At 37.4% G+C, this 25,746-nt stretch overlaps 1 protein-coding gene and 1 non-coding gene across 6 annotated transcripts in view; both read left to right on the top strand.

Annotated features, from left to right (window-relative positions):
• Positions 1-25,746, top strand: part of RC3H2 (ring finger and CCCH-type domains 2) — a 65,012-nt gene that overhangs the window by 18,941 nt on the left and 20,325 nt on the right. For 4 of the 5 annotated variants that reach the window (XR_013353714.1, XM_077850550.1, XM_077850549.1 and 1 more), the window contains exons 5-15: positions 1,724-1,899; positions 5,749-5,949; positions 6,620-6,752; positions 6,867-6,985; positions 8,234-8,346; positions 15,575-15,883; positions 19,947-20,161; positions 21,157-21,590; positions 22,185-22,355; positions 24,596-24,742; positions 25,388-25,601. Coding sequence is in view for 4 of the 5 variants with exons in the window: in XM_077850550.1 (XP_077706676.1) it covers positions 1,724-1,899; positions 5,749-5,949; positions 6,620-6,752; positions 6,867-6,985; positions 8,234-8,346; positions 15,575-15,883; positions 19,947-20,161; positions 21,157-21,590; positions 22,185-22,355; positions 24,596-24,742; positions 25,388-25,601 (2,232 nt within the window). In the remaining variant the exon portion in view is untranslated. The remainder of the gene's footprint in view (positions 1-1,723; positions 1,900-5,748; positions 5,950-6,619; positions 6,753-6,866; positions 6,986-8,233; positions 8,347-15,574; positions 15,884-19,946; positions 20,162-21,156; positions 21,591-22,184; positions 22,356-24,595; positions 24,743-25,387; positions 25,602-25,746) is intronic. The other variant, XM_077850551.1, reaches the window with a different exon arrangement.
• Positions 6,423-6,533, top strand: LOC144287332 (small nucleolar RNA SNORD90). The gene has a single exon (XR_013355170.1). It is a non-coding gene; the product is annotated as a small nucleolar RNA SNORD90 (small nucleolar RNA).

Below are 25,746 nucleotides of genomic sequence, written 5' to 3'. Positions count from 1 at the left end.
CTATTGGGGAGTGACATAAACCATTATGCTGTAGGTTTCCTAGATAGATCTTATGGTTGTTCATGTGAATTGTATACTTTAAAATGGTTAATTTTATATAAAGTTTACCTCAATTTTTTTAAAAAGTCATTGGTGCAAGTACAGTTTTGCTGCTAACTAGTTGTGAACCTTGACCTCAATACCTCATTTAAAAAAGGATTTGATTTGTAATCCAGATTATAGATGACCTCTCAGCTCTGAAGTTCCCATTTTATTTATTTATTTATTTATTTATTTTTTATTTATTTACTTATGATAGTCACAGAGAGAGAGAGAGGCAGAGACACAGGCAGAGGGAGAAGCAGGCTCCATGCACCGGGAGCCCGACGTGGGACTCGATCCTGAGTCTCCAGGATTGCGCCCTGGGCCAAAGGCAGGCGCTAAACCGCTGCGCCACCCAGGGATCCCTGAAGTTCCCATTTTAATTGAGAACCAGTGCACTTTAAAATTTTAACTTTGCAAGAATAATGCAGAGAATTCTTGTGTACTTTTTATCTACATTTGTTAGTTTTTAATATTTTGTTATATTTGTCATATTATTTGCTCTTTTTCCTGAACCATTTGAGAACATGTTGCATATTTTAGTGCCCTTGTATCCCTTTATACTTCCAATGTTTCCTTAAAACAAGGATACCATTTTATGTAACAACAGTTTATTCATCAGACTCAAAAAAATTTAACTTATATACCATACTAAAATCTAATTTGTATTTTGTTTTTGTCAATTACCCCAGAAATGTCTTTAATGCAATTTATTTTCTTTCAGAATATAATTCAGGCCAAGATCACTTATTCTGTTTGTCATCTCTTTTCATCTTCTTAAAGAGACTGGAACCATTCTTCAGCCTTTCTGTATGATATTGGTATTCTTGAAGAATACAGGCAGTTATTTTATAAACAATTCCTTAATTTGGGTTTGCCTGATATTCCCTCATGATTAGATTCAGATTATACTATATACACCCCTGGCCGGAAAACAACATAAATTAATACCTTCTTTAGGTGTTGCTCCCAGAGGCTAATATCACTTTAAAATTATGTGCAAAATTGTTCTGTCAGGCAAATTGTCTAATAGTCTCACGCATTAAAGAAAAATGATCATTTATCATGAGACTACTATATGTCCCTTATATGTTATTCAATATGTTAGAGTAATTTCATGTATTTTGTAAATGAAGATTTTTTTCTTCGCACTGTAACATTAACATTATTTAGTTGATCGTTAAATACCTTCAGAAGATACATTTTATTTTTTATTTTTTTTTTTAAAGATTTTATTTATTTATTCATGATAGTTACACAGAGAGAGACAGAGAGACAGAGAGGCAGAGACACAGGCAGAGGGAGAAGCAGGCTCCATGCAGGGAGCCCAACGTGGGATTCGATCCCAGGCCTCCAGGATCGCGCCCCGGGCCAAAGGCAGGCGCCAAACCGCTGCGCCACCCAGGGATCCCAGAAGATACATTTTAAATTCTGTTGACTTGTGTTCTAAATGGTTATTTAATAGAAATTATATTTTGTTTGATTTTTAAGTAAACTGTATTTTTGTATTTGTGAGGTCTTCTTTTTGTGCTAATGAAATAGACTGGATGATGGACCGCCATGAACTAAAACCCAAAGAAGTTTGGCAGACATGATCTGCAAGGTTTCTCATTAATTGTGAATTCATGTTCCTTACTTCTAGCTATGCAAGAAGAGGCCTTAAAGCTGGTGTTGCTAGCATTAGAAGATGGTTCTGCTCTCTCAAGGAAAGTACTGGTACTTTTTGTTGTGCAAAGACTAGAACCAAGATTTCCTCAGGCATCAAAAACAAGTATTGGTCATGTTGTGCAACTACTGTATCGAGCTTCATGTTTTAAGGTAAGTAGCAAGCAACCATCTAGATGTTAGTTGCTTGTATGTGAGACAGAGGCTTTCTAGAATCAGTGTTACCTGGTCTAGAGGCTCCAGGAATACAGAATGCTTTCAAGAGTTGAAAGGAAACTTTGTTTTCCTTCTGCATTGTTTGCATCTGTGATGCTACCTCTTGGGAATAAACATGTGAAGATGTGCATAACACAAAACGGAACATAAGGAAATAATTTGGTAAACTTGATTCTTGGGATAATGAATGTAGACTAAAGCAGCCTAATTCAAATGAATTTACCATCTTAAAAGGGTAAAAGTATTTAAAGTTGGTAAATGTTTCAACTTCCTGTTATTTTTATCTTATTCCCTGTTGTGATTAGATTACAACCTTTAATCTGAAGATGGCTTATAATGTTGCCTCAGAACAAGAGTGAAAAGTTGAGGTACTTGCCCCACTCTGCATTTAGGTAGTGTGATTTTTGTGTGTGTGTTTTGTTTTGGTGGAGAAGACAGAAAAACCCCAAGATATTTAGAAATGTAGTTTCATTGTCTTTTAGAATTGTGGGTGATTATAGGTACTGAAGGAGGTGGAAAGTAGGCCATATCCTTAAGTTTCTTCATATTTCAAGAGTAGGGGTTGCTACTTAAAAAAAAAAAAAAAGTAGGGGTTGCTAGCTGGATCTTGAGAAAGGCCCAAAGACTTGGAACTGTAAAGGTCCTTTGGCTTCTATAAAACATCAAAATTTGAAAGCCAAAGCTTATTTAAGCTATTTTGCTGGTTTTATATATAAGCCCAAGAGTGAAAATAGTACAGACAGAAAAAAATTTTTTCGGCAGACTGCATAGTTTGAAATAACAGGTAATTGCTGATGGAAATCTGTTCAAATGAACTCATTTATCTCCACTAATGAAGCTTGGACACTATCTCCCTGATAGTTATAGTGCTTGATTTTGTACCCTTAGGGCAACAATAGAAATGAATCCCTGATTCCTCAAACATTATGTTTTTGGCTAAGCAGCCAAATTACAGAGATCATTTATCATCCTGAAGTGACAGACTAGGTTCTCACACTGTGTATTCCTGACTTAATGTGTATTTTTTCTTATAGGCATCATACTGCTTTGTGGTTTATGATCATACATCTACAGTTACTACTATCTGACCTTTGAATAACAGTATAGAAAAAGATTTCAATTTTATGCTCTCATTTCATCCTTACTGGCCTCTAGCTTAAAACATTAAAGCAGTGTTTATTTATTTATTTATGTATTTTTAATTTTTATTTATTTATGATAGTCACACAGAGAGAGAGACAGAGAGGCGGAGACACAGGCAGAGGGAGAAGTAGGCTCCATGCACCAGGAGCCCGACGTGGGACTTGATCCCGGGTCTCCAGGATCGTGCCTTGGGCCAAAGGCAGGCGCTGAACCGCTGCGCCACCCAGGGATCCCTAAAGCAGTGTTTAGATTAATAAAAGGATATCATGCTGACTTAACTGCCAAAAGACCTCTCTTGGGTATCGTTTACTCTGATAAAATCATTGTTATCAAAGGTCTTGCCTTGATTTTATAGGCTCAGAGATGTGAACTTTGTGGGTGCATACAGTTCTTCAGGAACGGATGCACCCTTACCAAGGTCACACACAATCGATGATCAATTTTATTAATTTGTAATGAGAAGTGCAACTCTTACATGACTTAAATCATCATATTGTAGATATTTTCCTGCAGAAGAGTATCAGACCTTTGCTTGATTAGCATGGAATCAGCACAAGGGGAGTTAATGATTCTAACGTTTGATGCAGTGATTCCCAACTAATGATCTGCATCAGAATTATTTATCTGTGGGGTTTTTAAAAGTATACATTCCTGGGTCCCATCCCCAGATATTCTGATTTGGTGTATCTGATGTAGGACTTGAGCATTCATATATACTTTTTAAATTGTGTGGTCTTCAAAGCCAGGAATTGTGATTACCTGAAATTGTAGTTTCTAATGCTTCGTGGATGATTTTGATGTGTGGTAGTGAGAACTTTAATATGACCAGGCTCTGTTAGCTACCTGTGTCTTGTCTTTACCACTCAGGTGAATAGATGCTTATGCTGCCTACAAGGCACCCTGTAGCCTACTTGGTATTTGAATCAGTGCTACTGTCATCTGGTTCTTGGGTTTCTTCTATATTTTAGGTTGATAACTTTTTTGTTTTCTTGGTGTTTCTTTAAATAGGTTAGCATAGAATATAGATTTTTGTGACTTCTAGGGACGCCTGGGTGGCTCAGCTGTTGAGCGCCTCCCTTCCACCCAGGGCATGATACTGGAGTGTCGAGATTAAATCCTACATTGTGTTCCTTGCATGGAACTGCTTCTCTTTCTGCCTGTGTCTCTGCCGCTCTCTCTGGGTCTCTCATAAATAAATAAATAAAATCTTTAAAAAAAAAAAAAAAAGATTTTTGTGATTTCTAAGTTATATACTCTGCTGTCTCTTAAATTATACCTAAACTTGTGTTGATTAGAATTTCGGGTGTCCCACACTTTTCTATAATGTAATTACCTATTCCCAAAGAGAATTGTGAACTGATACTATTAATTCTCAGTTGGTAACTTGATTTTCCCATCTTCATGTTCTGGGCGGGTCATACTATTGTTGTCTCATGTGCCAACAATAGCAGTAGAAACAACCAGTGAGGTGGTCTGGAGATATTTTCATTTTACTAATGAAGAAATCATGATTTTGAACAGTTTGAATGATTTGTTCAGTCTGAGTTTCAGAGTTTGTGCTAGTCCTGGGTATTCTGAATCCTAGCCAAGTTTCAAATGTCAGTGTACAAGTTTTAGATAAATATGTACCATCTATTTTGGAAATTTTCTAGTCATCTACCTGCATGTTGGCAAATAAGACAGTTTCAGTAGGATATGTGAAGCTCTGTAAACTTTTGAATTTATATTTTTTAAATAACTTAAGTCAGGTATCTGCTGTATAAATATCCTAATGATCGTTTTTATGGTAATAGAAAATTTCTTAATTATCACATGATAGTGCTAATATCTATGTCTACCTGTTGGCTGGACTGATTTGTCATTCCTCTGCTTAAAAGTCCTTATTAGCTTCCCATGCCTTTCAGGATAATACAAATTTCTCACCATAGTTTGTAAGGCTCTCTGTGATTTTTTTTTTTCTAGCCTGTATCTCAGCCTTTAATTCTATATGCTGTGCTCTTTCATTTTTCTTTTTAAATTTTTTTTTTTTTTATTTATTTATGATAGTCACACAGAGAGAGAGAGAGAGAGGCAGAGACACAGGCAGAGGGAGAAGCAGGCTCCATGCACCAGGAGCCCGACATGGGATTCGATCCCGGGTCTCCAAGGTCGCGCCCTGGGCCAAAGGCAGGCGCTAAACCGCTGCGCCACCCAGGGATCCCTGCTCTTTCATTTTTCTGTTTTGCTACTTACTACTCTTGTTAGGATTTTCTTTCTTACATGAAAACTATTTATTCTTCAAGACTTAGTTTATGCAGCTTTCAAGTGGGGGAAGCCTTCTCTGTAACCCCTTTCTCCCACCAGTCAGATTTAACTGCCTTTCCTTTATGTTGCTGTGGAGCATTATAATAGCACACATACTATAATTTTCTGTTTACAAGCGTCTTCTTATCAGTTGCTGAGCTCACTGAAGGAAGGCAAAACTATGTACTGGGTTATGTAAGTTCTGCCTTGTTCCAAAAAATTTGTAAAAAGACCTTTCTTTTCCTTGCACCTTTTTTGTCTAGTATCTGACACCTCTATGCTCCCCACAAAAGAATTGATTGAAGAAGGGGAGAGAGCAGACCAATTTTGATTTTTTTTTTTCTCCTTTCTATCTTTTAGGTTACCAAAAGGGATGAAGACTCTTCCTTGATGCAGCTAAAGGAGGAATTTAGGAGTTACGAAGCATTACGCAGAGAACATGATGCCCAAATTGTTCATATTGCAATGGAAGCAGGACTCCGCATTTCACCTGAGCAGTGGTCCTCACTTCTGTATGGTGACTTGGCACATAAATCACACATGCAGTCTATCATTGATAAGGTTTGTGAAATTAGTGATGCTTGTTTTATATCATTGCTGTTACATTGAAGAGCATTGCAATCTTCAGAAGGGACTAAAGAGACAATTAGTTGGAGATTCCTATGTTTTTAAATATCAGACGCTGTATTATTTTATCTTTATTTCTTTTTATTATTTTTTATTTTTTTAAGATTTTATTTACTCATTCATGAGAGACCCAGAGAGAGAGGCAGAGACACAGGCAGAGGGAATAGCAGGCTCCCTGCAGGAAACCCAATATGGTACTCGATCCCAGGATCCTGGGATCACACCCTAAGCAGAAGGCAGAAGCTCAACCATTGAGCCTCCCAGGCATCCCTTTATTATTTTTTTAATCTTCATAATAAACTAATGGAGGCAACAGGGAAGCAAATGTAGGATAGTAGCATAAAAGCAGTCTGGCTTACAGAGTCTGTCTGTCTGGGTTCTGACCCCAGAGAGCTAATACAGCTTATAAGTAAATTTTCTAAGTGTCTGATGATGAATTTCATAGGGCAGATTCTGAGGTGAAAATTGTATTCATCATTGATAGTCCTATTATGGAATCTGAAGACACTTGGAAACCGGTTTAGAATGTTGGCTAAATGAAGCATCTGAATATAGATGTGTCATAAGAACCAGAGTAAAAGCCATTCTGTTTTCTGTTTGTTAGCTGCAGTCTCCAGAATCATTTGCAAAGAGTGTCCAGGAATTGACAATTGTTTTGCAACGAACAGGTGACCCAGCTAACTTAAATAGACTGAGGCCTCATTTAGAACTTCTTGCAAACATAGACCCTAATCCAGGTATGTGGAAAAATACTCTGTTGCTTATAGTTTTTCTACCTTTGAGGTAGATAACACAAAAGAATTACTGCTAACAAATTCTTCCCCCATCTCCTTGATGGCTTATTTTATTAGATGCTGTTTCACCAACTTGGGAGCAGCTAGAAAATGCAATGGTAGCTGTTAAAACAGTGGTTCATGGCCTTGTGGACTTCATACAAAATTATAGTAGAAAAGGCCATGAGACACCTCAGGTAAGCATGTTCACTTCTGACCACTGTTACCTCTGACAGAGGTTCATCCTGAACAACTTGAACAAGCTTTTTTGGTTAATGGACTTCTTACATGACTCTGCTCTTTTAGTTTTCTATTATCTGTTCTTTTGGGAGAAACTCAAGTTTTAGTATGCCTGATAAATAATTCATAGCACAGTAACCATTGGGAGAGTATTTTGAATATAGAGTTCACTGCACATGTTTTTGACCAAATATAGATCAGTGATTCCTTCCAGACATTTTGTCTAATTCTTTTCTCATGTAGGGAAATTGTCAGCTTTTTCTCCATTGCTCTCATACAAATGAATATCTGTTTGTAAATGTGTGGAGTTTGAATTTTTAAAATATTTGCAATGTACTTCAGAAAGCGTTGTCTAAGGTGTAATCTTTTATTCTAATAATGATTCCCATTTATTATGTCACTGTGAGCCAAGTTCCTATGTTCAGTGTTTTATTTAGATAATTTCTAATCCTCCCCGCCACCTGCAAGGTAATTGCTTTTTCCAAACTGAAGTTTAAAGAGGTTAAATAACAAATCTAAGGTCCTGGTGGCAATAAGTGATAGAACTGGGATCAGATTTACTCTGAAAGTGATCTTTCTGCTCTTCTGCCTTTATTCTGTTAGAAAACATTATGATATTCAAACATTGACAGATAAATGTTTCATCTTTGTTAAGGTCACAAAAATAACAATGACATCTTAAATTTTGATGCAGTTATGCCAGTTACAGGAGGTTTTTATATTTTGCCTCATTGTTATGTGAACTTAAACAGCTCCAAGCCTAAGAAGAGAGTTGTACCCTCAAGCTGACAAATAAGTTGGTTTTATAAATTTTCTTTCAGGGGAAATTGTATTCTTTCTCTCCTGGGAAAGTTTAAGTGGACAAAGCTTATGGCTTTTTAAATGCTTTTTAAATCATTTGTTTTGGTATCATAATTTTAAGACAGCAGTGAATTGATGAGAAAATCTTTTAGTTTTGTGGGCATTGTGTTGCCTGACAAATACATAAACAACATTTAAACCAGTTTCAGATAATCCTCAGAAGAAATATTTGAAACAGCAGTTCAGAGTTACCGTGGGTAATGCCTAACGGGAAATGGTGGAATGGCAGTTGCTTCAGCACAAGAATTACTTCTCTAATGTGAAAAAGAACTAAAGGGTAAATCATAAAATTCTGAAATCTCAAGAGTCTTCACTTTTCCACACACCAATTTTCTTTCTCATAGCCTCAGCCTAACAGCAAATACAAGACTAGCATGTGCCGAGACCTGCGTCAACAAGGAGGATGTCCCCGAGGAACAAACTGTACTTTTGCCCATTCTCAGGAAGAGCTTGAAAAGTAAGTTATGAGAATTCTTTTTCATATGGGTTTAATTTGGTGTCATTATGAGGTGTCCTCTGTAGTCTTAAAGTTTGTGGTGATGAAGTTCACATTTGTAGAATTCTTTAGATTGCAAGATAATCTTTTCTTTTAAACTGTGTACCTTCTCACTTCTCAAAGCAAGATTAACATAATAATTGACTTAGAATCTTATTCAGAGGTCATATTTTAGACCATTATATAGCTGGAATCCATGTTTTTGCTAAGCACTTGGGCAGAACAAAAACACCCTTCCATGCAATCTTATTTGCTCAGGTTCAATTGAAGATAACAGCAAAGTCCCAGGTAAAAAAGTATAGCAGATAAAGTTTTTTTTTTTTTTAATGACTTTTGGTCTTTTTAACATTCTTTTCTCTGCATCTTCTTTTCTCTTGTCCTCTGGGTAATCCCTCTTGCACTGTCCATTTACCTCACACACAGAAATAAATGGATATAAACTAACTATATTACGTATTGTCTAAGTTTCCTTTTTTTATTTTTATTTTTATTTTTTTAAGATTTTATTTATTTGAGAGAAAGCACACAAGTAGGGGAGAGGGGCAAAAGGAGAAGGGGAGGGAGCCCAATTCAGGCCAGATCCCAGGACCCTGAGATCATGGTCTGACCCGAAGGCAGACACTTAATGGACCGAGCCACTCAAGTGCCCCTCTTGTTTTTTTAACCAAAACATTCATCATTGAGATCTTGCCCAAAAACTGATTCCAGCCTTTCTAGTGTATAACTGGGTTGTGTATCAACTCTTAATGAACATCTCCCTTTTGTTTTTAGACACTTTAAACTCAAGTTGAGCTAGTTTTCTACTCCTTCCTTTCGTTCTGCTCTCCCCCAGTGTACCCTGTCCAGCGAGTTATACATGCCATGTTAAAGGAATCACCTGTCATCTTTCTTTCACCTGCTTGTCTTAGTCACCACATCATTTCAGCTTCCTGCCTGTATGTTTGTTTCTCAATTTTTCTTTCTAGTTTTACAGTCCAAGCTCTCATCCCCTTTTCCCAATCTGCCATTGTCCCCTAACTAGTCTTACAGCTATTGTTGCTCTGCAACAAACCCATTATTCCCCACAAAACAGGGAGAACTTTATACATTAGGCTCATTGCAGATCATGCAAAACAATTTCTCATTACCCTGTGGATAAGTTATAAAATCTAGGTTGTGGGCCCTGCACCATCTACGTGCCTACCTTTCTGATCTCATCTCACAGTGCTCCCAAATTGTATTCTATACTCAGGCCACGCTTACCTTCTGTCAGTGCCTGGAACACACCATGCTCCTTCCCATCTTAGAGCTTCTACATCATGCTGTACCTTGGGACTTGCCTTCGAGAGCATTTTCTTTTTTTCTAGCTTATCCTTTACTTTTTCAGGGGGGTCCTCCTAATATTACATACTAAACCAGGTTCCTCTTTGTCATGCTTATCAAAATTATGATTAACCTATGGTAGATTTTAGTGGTTAGCAAACTTTTATGTAAAGGTCCAGGTAGTAAATATTTTCAGTTTGGTGGAACATATGGTGAACTCTGTCACAAGCACTCAATTCTGCCATTGTAGCAGAAAAGCTACCAGAGTGCATAAAACAGGCATAGCTGTATACTTATAACAACTTTGGCCCACAGAGGTAGCTTGCTGACCTCTGCCTTCCTGACTGGCTGCCTTATTGCAGTGTAAGCTCAATGGACTGTATCTTTCTTGTTGATTATGGTCTTCTCTCCTCAGTTGTTAACACTGGGCCCTGAGCTCTGCATCAGCCACAATGAGATAGAGGATAAGTGTGTGTGAGGTTAAAAAAAAAAGACTAGAAACTTGCTTCTCTTCTCTGTTTTTCCCCCAGTTGGAAGAGCCTAGAGAGGCTGCAGGAGTCCTCCCAACAAAAAGATGCTCTTTGCACCCAGTCTTAAGCAGCTCTGTATACAGGGGTTTACATCAGGGTGATTTTTGAGACTCTAGGAGATCTATTGAGCTTGCCCCCTAGCTAAAATAGAGTTTCTTAGCTAAAGTGAACTTTTTAGGGGACCTTGCTTAGGAAGGATAAAGTCAGAGGAGAAACTGATTTCATTGCCATTCCACCCATAACTGGTGCCTCAGCTGACAGCCCATTTCACCTCTTCTGTCTTCAAGCTGCCTTTCTACTCTTCATCTCCAGTACCTACTTCAGAATTTTATTGTGTCTTATCTGAGATTATAATAGTAATATAAAAATAATAATTATAGCCAAATTAATTGGTCACTTTTTATGTCTGGTACTATTTTTAGTGTTTCACATGTGTTTGTCTAATTTATCAATGTATCAATGTCTAATTTATCTAATTTATCAATGTATCAACTTTTATCTGGCATCTTATGTTCAGCCTATTTCATTGTTACCAAGATTTTCTTTTGCCAGTAAACATCTAATCATATCCATCTTCTGCTTTACATTCTTTTTTTTTTTTTTAATTTTTATTTATGATAGTCACAGAGAGAGAGAGAGAGAGAGGCAGAGACATAGACAGAGGGAGAAGCAGGCTCCATGCACCGGGAGCCCGACGTGAGATTCGATCCCGGGTCTCCAGGATCGCGCCCTGGGCCAAAGGCAGGCGCTAAACCGCTGAGCCACCCAGGGATCCCCTCTGCTTTACATTCTAAATTGGTTCCTCAGTGTATCATAGGATCTGGTCCTAATCTAGGTTTCCAGCCTTACTGGAAAGGCTTTTGCAGTCTTTTTTTTTTTTTTTTTTTTTTTTTTTAAGGTACACCTAGTTAATCACCATTTACTACATAAATTCTTTCATTCTTTCCCTTGCACATGTTGTTTCTCTATATCATATGCTTTTTTCTTCTCTATTTGGAGAGCTCCTGTTCCTAGTCCTACACAGATGTTAACTTACTTCTAAGGACTTCCCTAATGTCCCAGGCAGTGTTAGTTGCTTCCCTCACTGTGCTGGTGTTGTGCTTTATACTTGGTAACTTTATAACACACAGTTCTCTTGTCATGTTGCAATTATTTATTTGCACGTGCGTATTTTCACTGGACTTCATTTATCCTATGGGTAACTCATCTTGATATTTTTTGCACTTAGCAAGTATCTGATATGTAAATTCAGTATATTTATGTTGAAAGAGCATATAATCTACAATTCATATTTCCAGCCAGCTTCACATTCTCCGTTGCTGTTTGAAAAAAGAAGAAAAAATTAAGATGATACAAAGGATTAAAGAAGTGGAAGATGTCACTATCCTATTAGCTAAAAAATACACATTGTTACCCATCTCTGAGTTTTTGAGGGTTAGAACCTTTGTCTTATTTCAAATAATACACCGGGAGCTCAGCAAACATTTGTTTTACTTAAATTAATTTTACTCCGGCCTGCTTGCTCTACTATATCTCTCTAACCAAACTAAATGTAAATGCTCATCAGTCTCTCCTAAAAATAAATATTTATATGAATATATCTTAGAATGTAGAATATTAGAATCCTGTTTCCAAGAGTTGCATTCTGGAGAGTATCAAAACCCTGGGATCAACCAGCTCAACAAATATTTATAAAAATGATTGTTAGGTGCTAGATACTATTTGAGGTGCTTCTAGTAGAGGAAGAGGAACTGTAAACATGTAAAACAATTTCAGTTACTGATAAAATACTTTAAGAAAGTCTGAGGTGGAAGCAAGTGTGCCATGCTTGGGAACTAGAAACAAGACCACTGTGTCTGGAAGATGGAGAATGAGAATGACAAAAGATAAGATTGGAGAGGTAGGCAAGGACCAGATCATACTGGCCTTATGGACCACGGTGAGTAATGTGGAAGCCACTGTGGGTTTTATTCAAATACAACGAGATTTTTTTACTCTTTTATATATTTTATTTTTATTTATTTATTTTTTAAAGATTGTATTTATTTATTCATAGAGAGAGAGAGAGGCAGAGGGAGAAGCAGGCTCCATGCAGGGAGCCTGATGTGGGACTCGATCCCCGGTCTCCAGGATCACACCCCGGGCTGCAGGCGGCGCTAAACCGCTGTGCCACCGGGGTTGTCCTATATATTTTATAAGTAAGCTCTACGCCCAACATGGGGCTTGAACTCAGGACCCTGAGCAGATCAAGAGTTGCATACTCTACCAACTGAGCCAGCCAGCCAACCTGCAACAATGAGAGTTTAATTTTGTCTTAGGAATGTAACTAGTGTCTGCATGGCTGGAGACTAGTTAAACTACTACAGTGGTTCAGGCACAAGATTGATACCTTGGTGTCCTAGGACTATAGTAGTGGAAATGATGAAAAGTGGTCAGATTTGGGATATATTTCAGAATTGAGGCTGATAGAGCTGATAGATTAAATATGCACTTTAAAAAAAAAAGAAGGGGGATTCCTGGATTGCTCAGCAGTTTAGCGCCTGCCTTTGGCCCAGGGCGTGATCCTGGAGTCCCCACACCGAGTCTGGCATCAGGCTCCTGGCACGGAGTCTGCTTCTCCCTCTGCCTGTCTCTCTCTTTCTCTCTCTCTCTCATATATAAATTTTAAAAATCCAAAAAAAAAAGAAAATAGAAGAATCAGGAATGACTCCCAAGGTTTGGGACCTGCATAACCAAGTAATGTCTTTTACTGAGATGGAAAATGCTTTTGGGGTGGAAAAATCAGTAATTAGTTCTCTTGGCCATATGAAGTTAGAGGCTTATTCTGCATTCATGCAGCAAATATTTATTGGATATCTAATCTATGTACCAGGCACTGTATGATGTGCTGAACATAGAGAGTGAGTAAAAAAGGCAAAAATCCTTGCTCTTGTGGGGCTTACATTGTAGCAGAAAAGATTAACATAAAGCAAATAAATAGAAAGCATAATATCTGATACTGATCCATGCTATCGAAGAAAAATAACACAAGGTATGGGGAAAGAGAACAATTGGGGAAGGGGAGATATTTTAGATAAGTTGTCTGGGAAGACATCTCAGAGGATATGACATATAAGGAGACACCCAAATGAAACAATGGTGCACTAGAACAACAGATCATTGCAGGAGTGAAGTCTTTGCAAAGGCAGATGATGAGCTTAGGACCTGTGGTTCAAATGGAGAGATGAGGCCCTTGGTAGAACCCAAGTGGCAAGATTAGCCTGAGTTAGGAGCAGGAACTCTTCATCCTATTTTTTGGAGGAGCATGTAGTTACAGATGCAGGAAGGTTCCTAAAATTGGTGGTGAGAGAAGTAATTCTCCTCTGATTTCATCTGTTTTCTCTGTGAAGTGGGAGGCAGTATTATCAGTGGTGGAGGAGCTGTGGAGGCGGAAAGGATGTTCAAGATGGGAAAGTGAACTTAGTAGAGAATTATTATTCCTTGGCCCGTTTTAAATAATTGATCATAATTTTGAAGGGAGTCTAGAGAGCATGATGGCATGGTTTTTCTCTACCAACGTTCAGCTGCCTGGTAGCAGGCACAGAATGAGAGAATAAGTGAAGAATCTGATGGTTTTTACCAGGTGAGTTCAACAGGGGGAGTGAGCCAAGGGAGCTGAAGGGGATTCAAAGCTGCATAAGACAGAGAGTGAGCACTTGTGGGAGCTCAAAGATGATTTTAAAATAGGAAGTAATTGGCTTTTTTAAGCTTGAGGTCCAGATCCGTAAGTCCGAGTCTTTAGCTGCCTAGTTGCTAGGAGTCCAATATGTATCCCACTTTGTCACTTGTTTTACTTCCCTTATTTAAGGTTTTACTTCTTAGAACACTTCTCCTTAAAGGTATGCACAATTGAAACTTTGTTTTTTGCCTGCCAGAGTAATCTTAAGGATAGCTGAAATTTGTCCTTTGAGGATGGAAAGCAAGGAGCAGCAGAGTGTTTTGTGCAGGAACCTTTGAGGTGAAGAATAAATAGGTTTCAGAGAGTGTGTTGAGGAAAGAGAAGGCTCCTTCATGCCACCAAACTGCCTTTCTAATATAGTGGTTTGCTGGTACCCTACTCCTCATCAGTGGCTCCCCAGAATCTCTGAGATGACATATGGAGACTGGCCATAACCTATTGTCACTGCATCCTCAACCAGTCTACTCTGGGGACACCTGTCTTTTACTGACCTCCACATGCCTCTGTCGTGTGTGTGTGGGGGGGGGGGAGAAGTACAGCATTGTATAATGAGGCTGTTTATAGATACTGAGGGATGAAAAGGGACGCTGTTGTGAAGGCATTGCTCATCACTGCTATTTATATTTATCATATGTTTGTGTATAACAATAGCAGATTAATTTAGGCAAATGTAATTATGACTTCAAATGTGTAGAATTGTCTATTCATGTAACAGTTGATCAGCACTTGAAAGTATTAGAGGAAACATTGATCAGAACCACATTATACTGAAGTTTTTGAATTGTACAAATGGAAACAGATTTTCTTAAATGGACTCCCAAGATCAAATTGCCGTATATATTAGTGTTATATCTGACCACTATAAATAAAATCCTTAAATTAATATCAGAAAAGTCTTTAATCCAAATAGTTTTTACTTTAGGCATAAACTAATCTGAAAAATGGTAATACTAAATTTCTATATTTTGGTATACTGTTTAAGAATGAGTTTTGATTTCATAATTTTTAAAATTTATATAATGCTCTAACAATTTGATAATAGAATTTTGTCAGCTCTTGCATATCTTTTCATTCTGCATTGCTAAATAAATTTGGTATGGTTATTTTCATTTTTATAAAGTGTACTTTATATTCCAGTTATATAAAACTTTCAAAAGGATCTCTTCCCATTCCCGCAAAAGGCGTCTTTGAGTACATGTGTATTTTGCTTGCTATATTAATTACATGCCTACGTGTGTGTCTGTGTATGCCATATATATTTTATTTTTATATACAAATTTTATTTATTTGAGAGAGAGAAAGAGCGTGAGTGTGAGAGAGGGGCAAAAGGAGAGGGAGAAGCAGACTCCCTGCTAAGCAGGGAGCCTGAGAGGGGCTCCATCCTAGGACCCTGTGATCATGACCTGAACTGAAGGCAGATGCTTAACTGACTGAGCCACCCAGATAGCCCTGGCATATTTATTTTCATGTGGCACCTGTCACAGCAGGTTTTAATATAGACTGTAATTGATATTTAGCTGAAGAAACTTTTCTTCATGGCTGTTTCCACTTATTTAAATCTTTTCCCATTGTCTTTTTTTCCCCCTTCAGGGTAAATTTAGTGAAGTATTCACCGATATGTTGATTGTTTTTGAAACAGGTATCGATTAAGGAACAAAAAGATCAATGCAACTGTAAGAACATTTCCTCTTCTAAATAAAGTTGGTGTAAACAACACTGTCACAACCACAGCCGGAAATGTCATTTCTGTCATAGGAAGTACTGAAACAACGGGGAAAATTGTTCCAAGTACAAACGGAATTTCAAATGCAGAAAACAATGTTTCCCAGCTAATCCCACGTAGTACTGACAGTACGTTAAGAGCTCTGGAGACTGTGAAGAAAGTGGGGAAGGTTGGCACTAATGGTCAGAATGCTACTGGGCCTTCTGCAGAGTCTGTCACTGAAAAGTAAGTATTACGTAAAAATTGTTATTGTGAGTTTTTTAAAAATGCCTGAATATTTTTATTTATCCTAAGGAAGAAGAGTTAGTCAGAATTTTTATGCAGAATGCTTCACATAGTAGAAAAAGCCTTAAATACCAAAAAATTTGAGTTGTAGTCTTGGCTGTGCAGTTAAATATAGCTCTATGATCTTAGAAAGTCACTTCAGCTGTGGGTTTTATTTTCCCTGACTATAAACTGAAGAGGTGTACCAGAATTGTTTCTTGTTTTTTTTCCCCCCCGCACACTTACTTCTTGGAACTTTAGGATTGAGTCCATAGAAGTGCCAGAAAGAAACTAAATAGAAACCTAAGCAAGGTGAGATGCTGAGCCTCCAGCCTCTGCTTCAGTCTGAACAATTCCTCTTTGTACTCTAATGATATGTGGTAGTTAAGAGAGGACTCTTGGGAGTTGAACTCTTTGGGTTCAAATTCAGATTCACTGTTTTCTAGCTGTTTGATCTTAGGCCAGTTAATCTGTCTTCCTCAGTGTACTCATCCATAAAATTGGTACAATGATAGCAACTACTACATATGTTGGTTGTGCGGATTTGTGAATTGTAAGTGCAGTGTGTTTTGAACAGTGCCTGTCAGCACTCAGTAAATACCTGTTGTTGTTGTTGTTATTACCAATATTGTTGGGTTTCAGCATAAGAAAGGGGTTTGGTACTTTAAGAAAAACTTTTACAACTTTCTGACAATCAGAAGGGTTACTTCCACCTCTAAAATCTCATGCTTTGGTTTTGTTTTAGGGTCTTATAATCTGAGTTTTAACGTGTTCAGATTTTGTTGCCCCTAAATAATCTGTCAGTCTGCCTTCTGGGAAATTATATGTAACAAAATATGTAATATAGCTAATTATATGGAATATTAAAGAAACCAGCCTATTAGAATTTACAGTTCTGTTAGGGACTGGTTAAAATAAGATTAGACAGATAGGTTGGCACCAGATTATGGAGACCTTGTGTTATATATACGTTTAGAAAATGAGCTTTTGAAGGGTTTTGGCAAAATAATGAACTGTTTTATGACCATACAATGGAATGTATTCAGTCTTAAAAAAGGAGTGAAGTACTAGTATATACTACAATATGATGAACCTTAAAAACTATGTTAAGTGAAACAAGCTAGATACAAAAGCCCATATAAGATAGAATGTCATTTATGTCCGTGTCCAGAATAGGCAAATCCATAGAGATGGAAAGTTGGTGAGTGGTTGCTGGAGGCTGGGGAGTGAATGCTATAGAGATTTCTCTCAGGGCCGATGAAGATGTCTAAGGATTTTTTTCTTTTTTAAAGATTTTATATTTATTTATTCATGAGATGGAGGGTGGGGCATAGACATAGGCAGAGGGAGAAGCAGGCTCCATGCAGGGAGCCCAACTTGGGACTCGATCCTTGGCCTCCAGGATCACACTCCAGGCCGAAGGCGGCGCTAAACCACTGAGCCACCAGGGCTGCCCGGTCTCAGGATTAGATAGTGATGATAGTTGTTGTATAGCCCTGGAAATATACCAGAAATCACTGAATTGTACACCTTCAGTAGGTATATTTATATCTCAGGTTTTTGTTTTGTTTTGTTTTGTTTTTTATATCTCAGTTTTTTAAAATGAAAAACTTAAAAAAATAATCTAAATAAATCATTTATTCAAAAATTATGGATCTTCTACCAGCCAATTGGTGGAAATGTAACAAAAATGAACTAGATAATACTACTCCCTGCTTCTGAGGATCTTACAGTATGGTTTGGGAGGCAGACATAAAGAGATACCATATACTGTATTCTGAGAGGTACTGTAATGGAGTTGTGTTCCAGGTATTATTAGAACACAGAAAAAGAATACATTCTGCAGGGAGTTATTGCAGGAGGCTTCTTAGAGATAAGGTGAGCTCAGGAACACCTGAGCTATTTCCAAAAATATGGATAGGAAGGACTCCTCAGTACAGTAAGCAGCACAGGCAAAATCACATAGACAGGAGGGGCATGCTGCGGGAGAGCCTAGAATCCTGAAAATCCTGTAGGCTACAGGGGTAGGAATCTAGCTCTGTGACTGGAATTTGACTAGTGGCTAGCATTTTCCTTACATCTGATTTTTACAGATAGCTTGCATGATCTAATGAGGCTGTGAATCTTGTCATGGATTTTGATACCTTTTTGCTGACAAGTCTAAAAATTTGCCTTTTCTCAAAGTACTTATCCAAATTTTATAGTATATAACATTTTGATATGGAAAGACCAGATAACCTATATAAAGCACGATTTATAGTGCCTGGAATGTGCTCGGTAATTGCTCAGTAAGAGTACATTACTGTTATAAGGAAATCCTAATCATTTTTCTTGATGCCTTTATTTAACTGTAAAGAATAAGCATAGTCCTAAAATATCTTTAAACTGTAAGTCAGTAAATTTGTATCTACTATTGTTACCCACAGTTCTTTAGTTATTTCCATTTTACACATAGGAGTAAACATCTGCTAGACTAATCTGCTGTGCTAGGCTTAAAAGCAACCCATACTCCTTATTTATATTCTAGCTTTAAAAGGGCTTCTCTAGTTTGAGAAAAACTCTCTAATCTACTTGGGATGCAACATACTGAGTTCCGCATCATTAACTTGTTTATTTTCTGTAGCCACCATATATCTAAGGTCTGCTAATGTTGTACTTCTTAATAGGACATAAGAAAGCCATGATGAGATCCTCTAACACTGATTGCTTGATGACTCCACAAAGAAAATCCTTTGTTTAAAAAAAATAATAAAGATTGTGTATTTTACACCAATTTAATAAGTAACTATAATTGGCATTTTGCCATTAGTTATTAATTATCTACTGTGTGGCAGAAACTATTTCATTTATTCAACAGATATTTACTGAGTGACTACTGTGTGCCAGGAATTCTAAATACAACAGTTACCAAAACTCTGGAGAGACAGCAGTTAACAAAATGGACAAAAAATGGTACCTGGCTGGCTCAGCTGTTGTTTAGGCATCTAACTTTTTATTTTTGACTCCGGTCTCAATCTCAGGATTGTGAGATTGAGCCTCATACATTCTCTTGGCTGGGTTTGGAGCCTTCTTAAGATTATCTCTTCTTCCTTTGCCCCTCACCCCCAAAGGACAAAAATGGCCTTTCTTCAAGGAGTTTACATTTCAGTCCATGTATCTCTTAATAGAACAACCCTTCTTTTGCATGTTCATCTTCTTTGTCCCAAAGAATTCTGGTGGACTACAGTTGGCCCTTGAAAACACAGGGGTTGAGGGCATCCAACCCCTGTGCAGTCTGAAGTCTGAGTGTAAGTTTTGACTCCCCAAAAAAATAACTATTAATAGCCTACTGTTGACCAGAAGCCTTACCAATACCATATTGTCAACACAGATTTTGTAGATTATATGTACTATATTACTGTATTCTTGCCATAAAGTTAGAGAAAAGAAAATGTCATTAAGATAACATAAGGAGGGGCTGGCTCAGTTGGGAAAACATGCAAGTCTTGATCTCAGGGTCATGAGTTTGAGCCTCACATTGAGGGTTTACTTTAAAAAAATAACTAAAAAGTATTTTTTAAAAAGAAAGCATAAAATACATTTATAGTACTGTATTCATTGAAAAAATCTGCATATAAGTGAATCTGTACAGTTCAAACTGGCATTGTTCAAGGGTTAGCTATATATTTCTGTTGAGAACTTCTTGAACAATAATCTTTTTAAAAATTTTCTCTAGGAAAAAAAAATTTTTCTCTAGGAAAAAAATCTTTGTTTAAAGAATGAGTAAAAGGGGATTGGAGGGTTACATTGGTACCTGGGATTTGTTTGCATTTCTTTTTGCCTTCACTAGAATATGAGATCTGTTACTATGATTCTATGACTTAGCAGTGGAAAGTTGGCAGTGAAATTCATTGCCTTATTTGTCACTATGGAAGTTTCTCCTATTAGTGGTTTCACTGTATAATTTTATGAAAAATTCCTACTGAGGAAGAAAACAGTTACAGACAGTGATTTATTCTTTGTTCTTGATAAATTATCTCTCCAGTAAAATTGGCTCTCCACCCAAGACTCCTGTAAGTAATGTAGTGGCTACCTCAGCTGGGCCTTCTAATGTTGGAACAGAGCTGAATTCTGTGCCTCCAAAATCCAGCCCATTTATAACTAGAGTACCAGTATATCCTCAGCATTCTGAAAATATTCAGTATTTTCAAGATCCAAGGACTCAGATACCCTTTGAAGTTCCACAGTACCCACAGACAGGTAAGTAATTTTAGACAATTCTAAGAAAAAAAAGAAACTGTAATATAACATTTCTTATCCTTAGATAAGTGAATCCCTTATCTAGAGTATCTACATTAAGAAATTTTTTTAAAAGATTTTATTTCTTTATTTTGAGAGAGAGAGAAATGAGAGAGAGAATGGGAGAAGCAGACTCAGCACTGAGCAGGGAACCCAGAGTGGGGCTCCATCCTAGGACTTTCGGATTATGACCTGAGCCGAAGAAGACACTTAACTAACCGAGCCACCCAGGTGCCCCTCTACATTAAATTAATTGGGGGCACCTGGGTGGCTCAGTCGGTTAAGTGTCCAGCTTTCGATCTCAGCTCAGGTCTGGATCTCAGGGTCATGAGTTCAAGTCCTGCATTGGGCTCCATGCTTGATATGGAGCCTACTAAAAGAAATAGAAAGAAAAAAGAAGAAAAAAAAATTAATCCTTTGGACTAAGCTTTCTTTCTGCCCTAAAAATCGATTCTACATGCCAGTAGTTTTAAGATTCTCCTTCTTACGCATGAAATATGGGGTCCATGGATGAACTTCAGGGAATTTTGTCTATCCCTTGAAATAATTTGCAGAATATTTGGTTTATATATGCTTCTGTATAATTTTGGCAAGACAATTACAACTAATATAGATTCTGAAAGGTCTTTAACCTCTGCTCCTCAAAAGTTATGAGTTGGTAATGTAGCTAATTACTTAATCCAAAACCTGTGGCAATAGATGCCCTAGAAGGAAATTTGCCAGCCATCTGTTAATAGTTCTGTCTTGTGTTTTTGAGAAACAGTTTAACGAAATAGTGAACTTTAATGATTTTCATAGAGTAGGATTCTGAAAGTAATTTCTTTCTAAAGCAAGAGTGATTAAAGTTCAAAGCTTACTTTCTTTTCCCACATTAAAGGCTACTTTAGACTTAAACTTTTATAAGATGTTGGATTTTGCTGAGATTACATTAAATATTCCTCTTTCTAATTTTCAAGGATACTACCCACCACCTCCAACGGTACCAGCTGGTGTGGCTCCCTGTGTTCCTCGCTTTGTGAGGTCCAATAATGTTCCAGAGTCCTCCCTCCCACCTGCTTCTATGCCATATGCTGATCATTACAGTACATTTTCCCCTCGAGATCGAATGAATTCTTCTCCTTACCAACCTCCTCCTCCGCAGCCGTATGGACCAGTTCCTCCAGTACCTTCTGGAATGTATGCTCCTGTGTACGACAGCAGGCGCATCTGGCGCCCACCTATGTACCAACGAGATGACATTATTAGAAGCAATTCTTTACCTCCAATGGATGTGATGCACTCGTCTGTTTATCAGACGTCTTTGCGGGAAAGATATAACTCATTAGATGGGTATTATTCAGTGGCTTGTCAGCCACCAAGTGAGCCAAGGACAAGTGTGCCTTTACCAAGGGTAAGTAATGGTGGAAATAGGAGAGTGCTACGGTAGTATAGTGGGTAAGAGCCTGCCGTCAAACTTGTCATACCACCCAGGTATAGGTTTCTGGCTCCTCCACTTATGAATTGTGTGACTTACAGAAGTTACTTGACTTCTCTGTGTCAGGTTTTTCATGTTTAGTGGCAGTAATAGTAGTACCTACCTCATAAGGCTGTTGTGAGGATTAAATTAGAAAAACAAAGCCTTTAGAACTGGACCTGATACATATTAATGCTCAATAAATGTTAATGCTTGGATAGGAAACTGATGGGAAAGTAAAAAGAAATCTCCAAAATACAAAGACAGGGCCTATTTTCAGTATTCCATGTATATAGAAATGACTTCCCTAAACCAGAAAACTGAGTGCTCAGATACTACTTTTAACATCGCTGGATGAAATATTAACCCTTCCATTTAAATGCGTGGAGAACAGGCTAAGGTGACTTCTTTACTGTTTTTTTTTTTTTTGTCCCCACAATAATGAACTGTTTACATTATTTCCACAGAGCATAGTTAAATTTATTTACTGCTCCCTAGATGATTAAGATTGTTTCTTTTATCCCCCCTTAGGAACCTTGTGGTCATTTGAAGACCAGTTGCGAGGAGCAGATAAGAAGAAAGCCAGAGCAGTGGGCACAGTACCACACTCAGAAAACACCTCTTGTCTCTTCAACTCTTCCTGTGGCAACACAGTCGCCAACACCACCTTCTCCTCTATTCAGTGTAGACTTTCGCACTGATGTAAGAAAGGTCTTAATCACTTGATGTTGCAAGGACAGGTCAGACACCTGACCTCAGAATACTCCTTCAAACCAGGCTTAGCTATGTGGGCTGTTTTGCAGTGATTTGGTATACAGTCGAGTCTGCTTTGTTCTTTGAACACTGAGCATGTAATGAGCACTACAGTTAGGCATTGTGAGACTCTGAAGACCATGAAGTCAGTCTTTTTCCCACCAAGAATTGAAAATCTTTCCAGCAGTGTAGTTCTCATTGTTTTTTTGATTTTAATTAATCAGATTTATATCTACCATTTATTGAGCACCTACTTGTGCCAGGCACTGTACTAAGTATTTACATAATGTTATTTTATTTAATTCTCACAAAAATCTTAGGGGGCAGGTATTAGGTCTGTATTTTTTTTAGGAATCCTACTCAGAGAAATTAAGTAATTTGCCCAAGAAGTAAATTCAGCCTGTAAGTAGCTGAGATTTGAATCTTGGTCTAGCAGAGGCATCTCTTCCCTACTTTTTACAAGTGGTGCAGAAATGCCTACTGTTTTATTTGTGCAGTTTTACATCACTGTTAATGGTTGTTCTTGTTACAAAACAAGTTTTTGTACCAGGATCATTTCAGGGTGCCCTTTTTCAGTATTTTTATATGTTGAACAAAACATTATTATTTTTTAAATACCTCTAGCTTGGTTTATTTTCTATTCCTACAGGCTCTAATAGGAAAAAAAAAAACTTTTTAAAATCTTGTAATGAAAAATTTAAAACACATACAAAAGTAGACCCGGTAGTATAATAAACCCCCTGTACCCTCATCCCCAATTATCTACTTAGTCTTGTTTCATTTGTACCCTCTCTTCCCTCTGGATTAATTTGAAGTAATCCTAGACATCATATTTTTTCATCCATAAATATTTCAATAAACCATTGAATTTTTTAACTAAATCCAAATTTCTCATCAAACTTAGACTTCTTTAGGGCTCCTGGGTGGCTTGGTTGGTTAAACGGTGGCTTTTGGCTCAGGTCATGATGTCAGGGTCCTGGGGTCAAGCCTCTTGTTGGGCTCCCTGCTCAGTGAGGAGTCAGCTTCTCCCTCTGTCCTTCCCCCTACTCATTCTCTCAACTAAATTTAAAAAAAAAAAATTTTTTTTTTTAACTTAGACTTCTTCAAAGCAGCTAAATATCTTAACAACAGAGTAATAGAGTTGCCACTTGCTTGATACAAAGATGCATTTACTATTTTTTTTTCATTCTGTGCTTTAAGAAATTAGTATTTCCCTGGGGAGCCTGGTTGGCTCAGTGCATAGAGCATACAACTCTTGATCTTGGAGTTGAGTTCAAGCCCCACATTGGTATAGAGAATACTTTAAAAAAAAATTTTTTTTTTCCTGACACTCAGTTCTGCCATTTGCTAGTAATATGACTTTGGTTAAGTAATTTAATCTTTTTGACCTTGGCTTTCTATATCTGTACAATCATTAAACTAGATTTAATGATTATTAAACTTTAATATTCTGATCCAGTAATAATTTTCACAGTCCCTTTAAAATTTGTCCAATTTTTTTCTTCTAGTTCAAGAGAGCTGCTTTTGAGTTTTTTTTTTTTTTTAATTCTACATGGTTTATCAGTTATACTCCCATATTTACGTGTTGGTATTTTTTCAGGAGAATTATAAACCTCAGTACCGACTGTGGTGTGTGTATGTGGTGTTTTTTTGTTTTTTTTTTTTTTTTGGAGTACCTCATTCATGTTAGAGGCATGCTGTAAGTATTTATTGATTGGTTTTGATAGTATCAGGTTTCTTATGAGTACTTGAAAGGACAAAAAGAAATCATTCTATTTTCTAGGGATCCCTGGGTGGCGCAGTGGTTTAGTGCCTGCCTTTGGCCCAGGGCGGGATCCTGGAGACCCGGGATCGAATCCCATATTGGGCTCCCAGTGCATGGAGCCTGCTTCTCCCTCTGCCTGTGTCTCTGCCTCTCTCTCTCTCTGTGTGTGTGTGACTATCATAAAAAAAAAATTAAAAAAAAATAAAAATTAAAAAAAATTTTCTATTAATAATGTAAACCCAAATAGTAATGTAATAAACCCAAAAAATACTTATGATGATTATTTTTATTAATTACTGAAGATTTAGTTGTTCTCTATGAAGTCCTGTATATTCTATAGTTGTTACTTTGTATTAGTTACAAATTTGTAAGTTTAAGATTTGTACTAATTGGCTTTGCTATTTTTTTGTTTTGTTTTTATCAGTTCTCTGAGAGTGTGAGTGGTACAAAATTTGAAGAAGATCATCTTTCTCATTATTCTCCCTGGTCTTGTGGCACCATAGGCTCCTGTATAAATGCCATCGATTCAGAGCCCAGAGATGTAATTGCTAATTCAAATGCTGTATTAATGGTATGATTTAGGGGGGCAGGGGGATATCATGCATATTGACTCAAGTTTTAGAGTGATTCAATGCTTTCTTTTCACACTGTTGCTATATAAGTCCTCTGTAAAGCAGCAGAGTTATATTTAAGTTTGAAATAAATTGCATTTGATGTTTAAATTATTTGAGCATAGAGTGAAATAAGTCAATCGGAAAAGGACAAACATATGGTCTCATTCATTTGGGGAATATAAAAATTAGTGAAAGGGAATAAAGGGAAAGGAGAGAAAATGAGTGAACATATCAGTGAGGGTGACAAAACATGAGAGACACCTAACTCTGGGAAATGAACAAGGGGTAGTGGAAGGGGAAGTGGGCAGGGGGTTGGGGTGACTGGGTGATGGGCACTGAGGGGGCACTTGGCAGGATTAGCACTGGGTGTTAGGCTATATGTTGGCAAATTGAACTCCAATAAAAAAATTTAAATTATTTGAGCATAGTTCAGTAGTTTAAAATAGATGTTGGTTTAGGTGTTGGATTACCGTTGAGACCTATAGATAGAGTTAAATTTATCAGAAAACTTAATTACATGTCTTTTGAAAGCATCTATCTGTATATTACTAGCTGAGGTAATAGCTGACAATCCCTTTATTGATTTTCTTTGGTTTATGCAGGACCTGGACAGTGGAGATGTTAAGAGAAGAGTGCATTTATTTGAAACTCAGAGAAGGACAAAAGAAGAAGACCCAATAATTCCATTTAGTGATGGACCTATCATCTCAAAATGGGGTGCAATTTCCAGATCTTCACGTACAGGTTACCATACCACGGATCCTGTCCAGGCCACTGCTTCCCAAGGAAGTGCCACTAAGCCTATCAGTGTATCAGGTAATTCTGCTTACTAATACCTCATCTGATATGTCCTACCACTGTCTGCTTTTTTTTTAATTTTTTTTTTTAAGATTTTATTTATTGATTCACAAGAGACGCACAGGGGCAGAGATATCGGCAGAGGGATAAGCAGGCTCCCCAT

Source organism: Canis aureus, chromosome 16 (assembly GCF_053574225.1).
Source record: "Canis aureus isolate CA01 chromosome 16, VMU_Caureus_v.1.0, whole genome shotgun sequence".
Classification (NCBI taxonomy): Eukaryota; Metazoa; Chordata; class Mammalia; order Carnivora; family Canidae; genus Canis; species Canis aureus.
The sequence above is the reverse complement of the archived record's forward strand: the minus strand, read 5'-3'. Positions and strand labels throughout refer to the sequence as shown.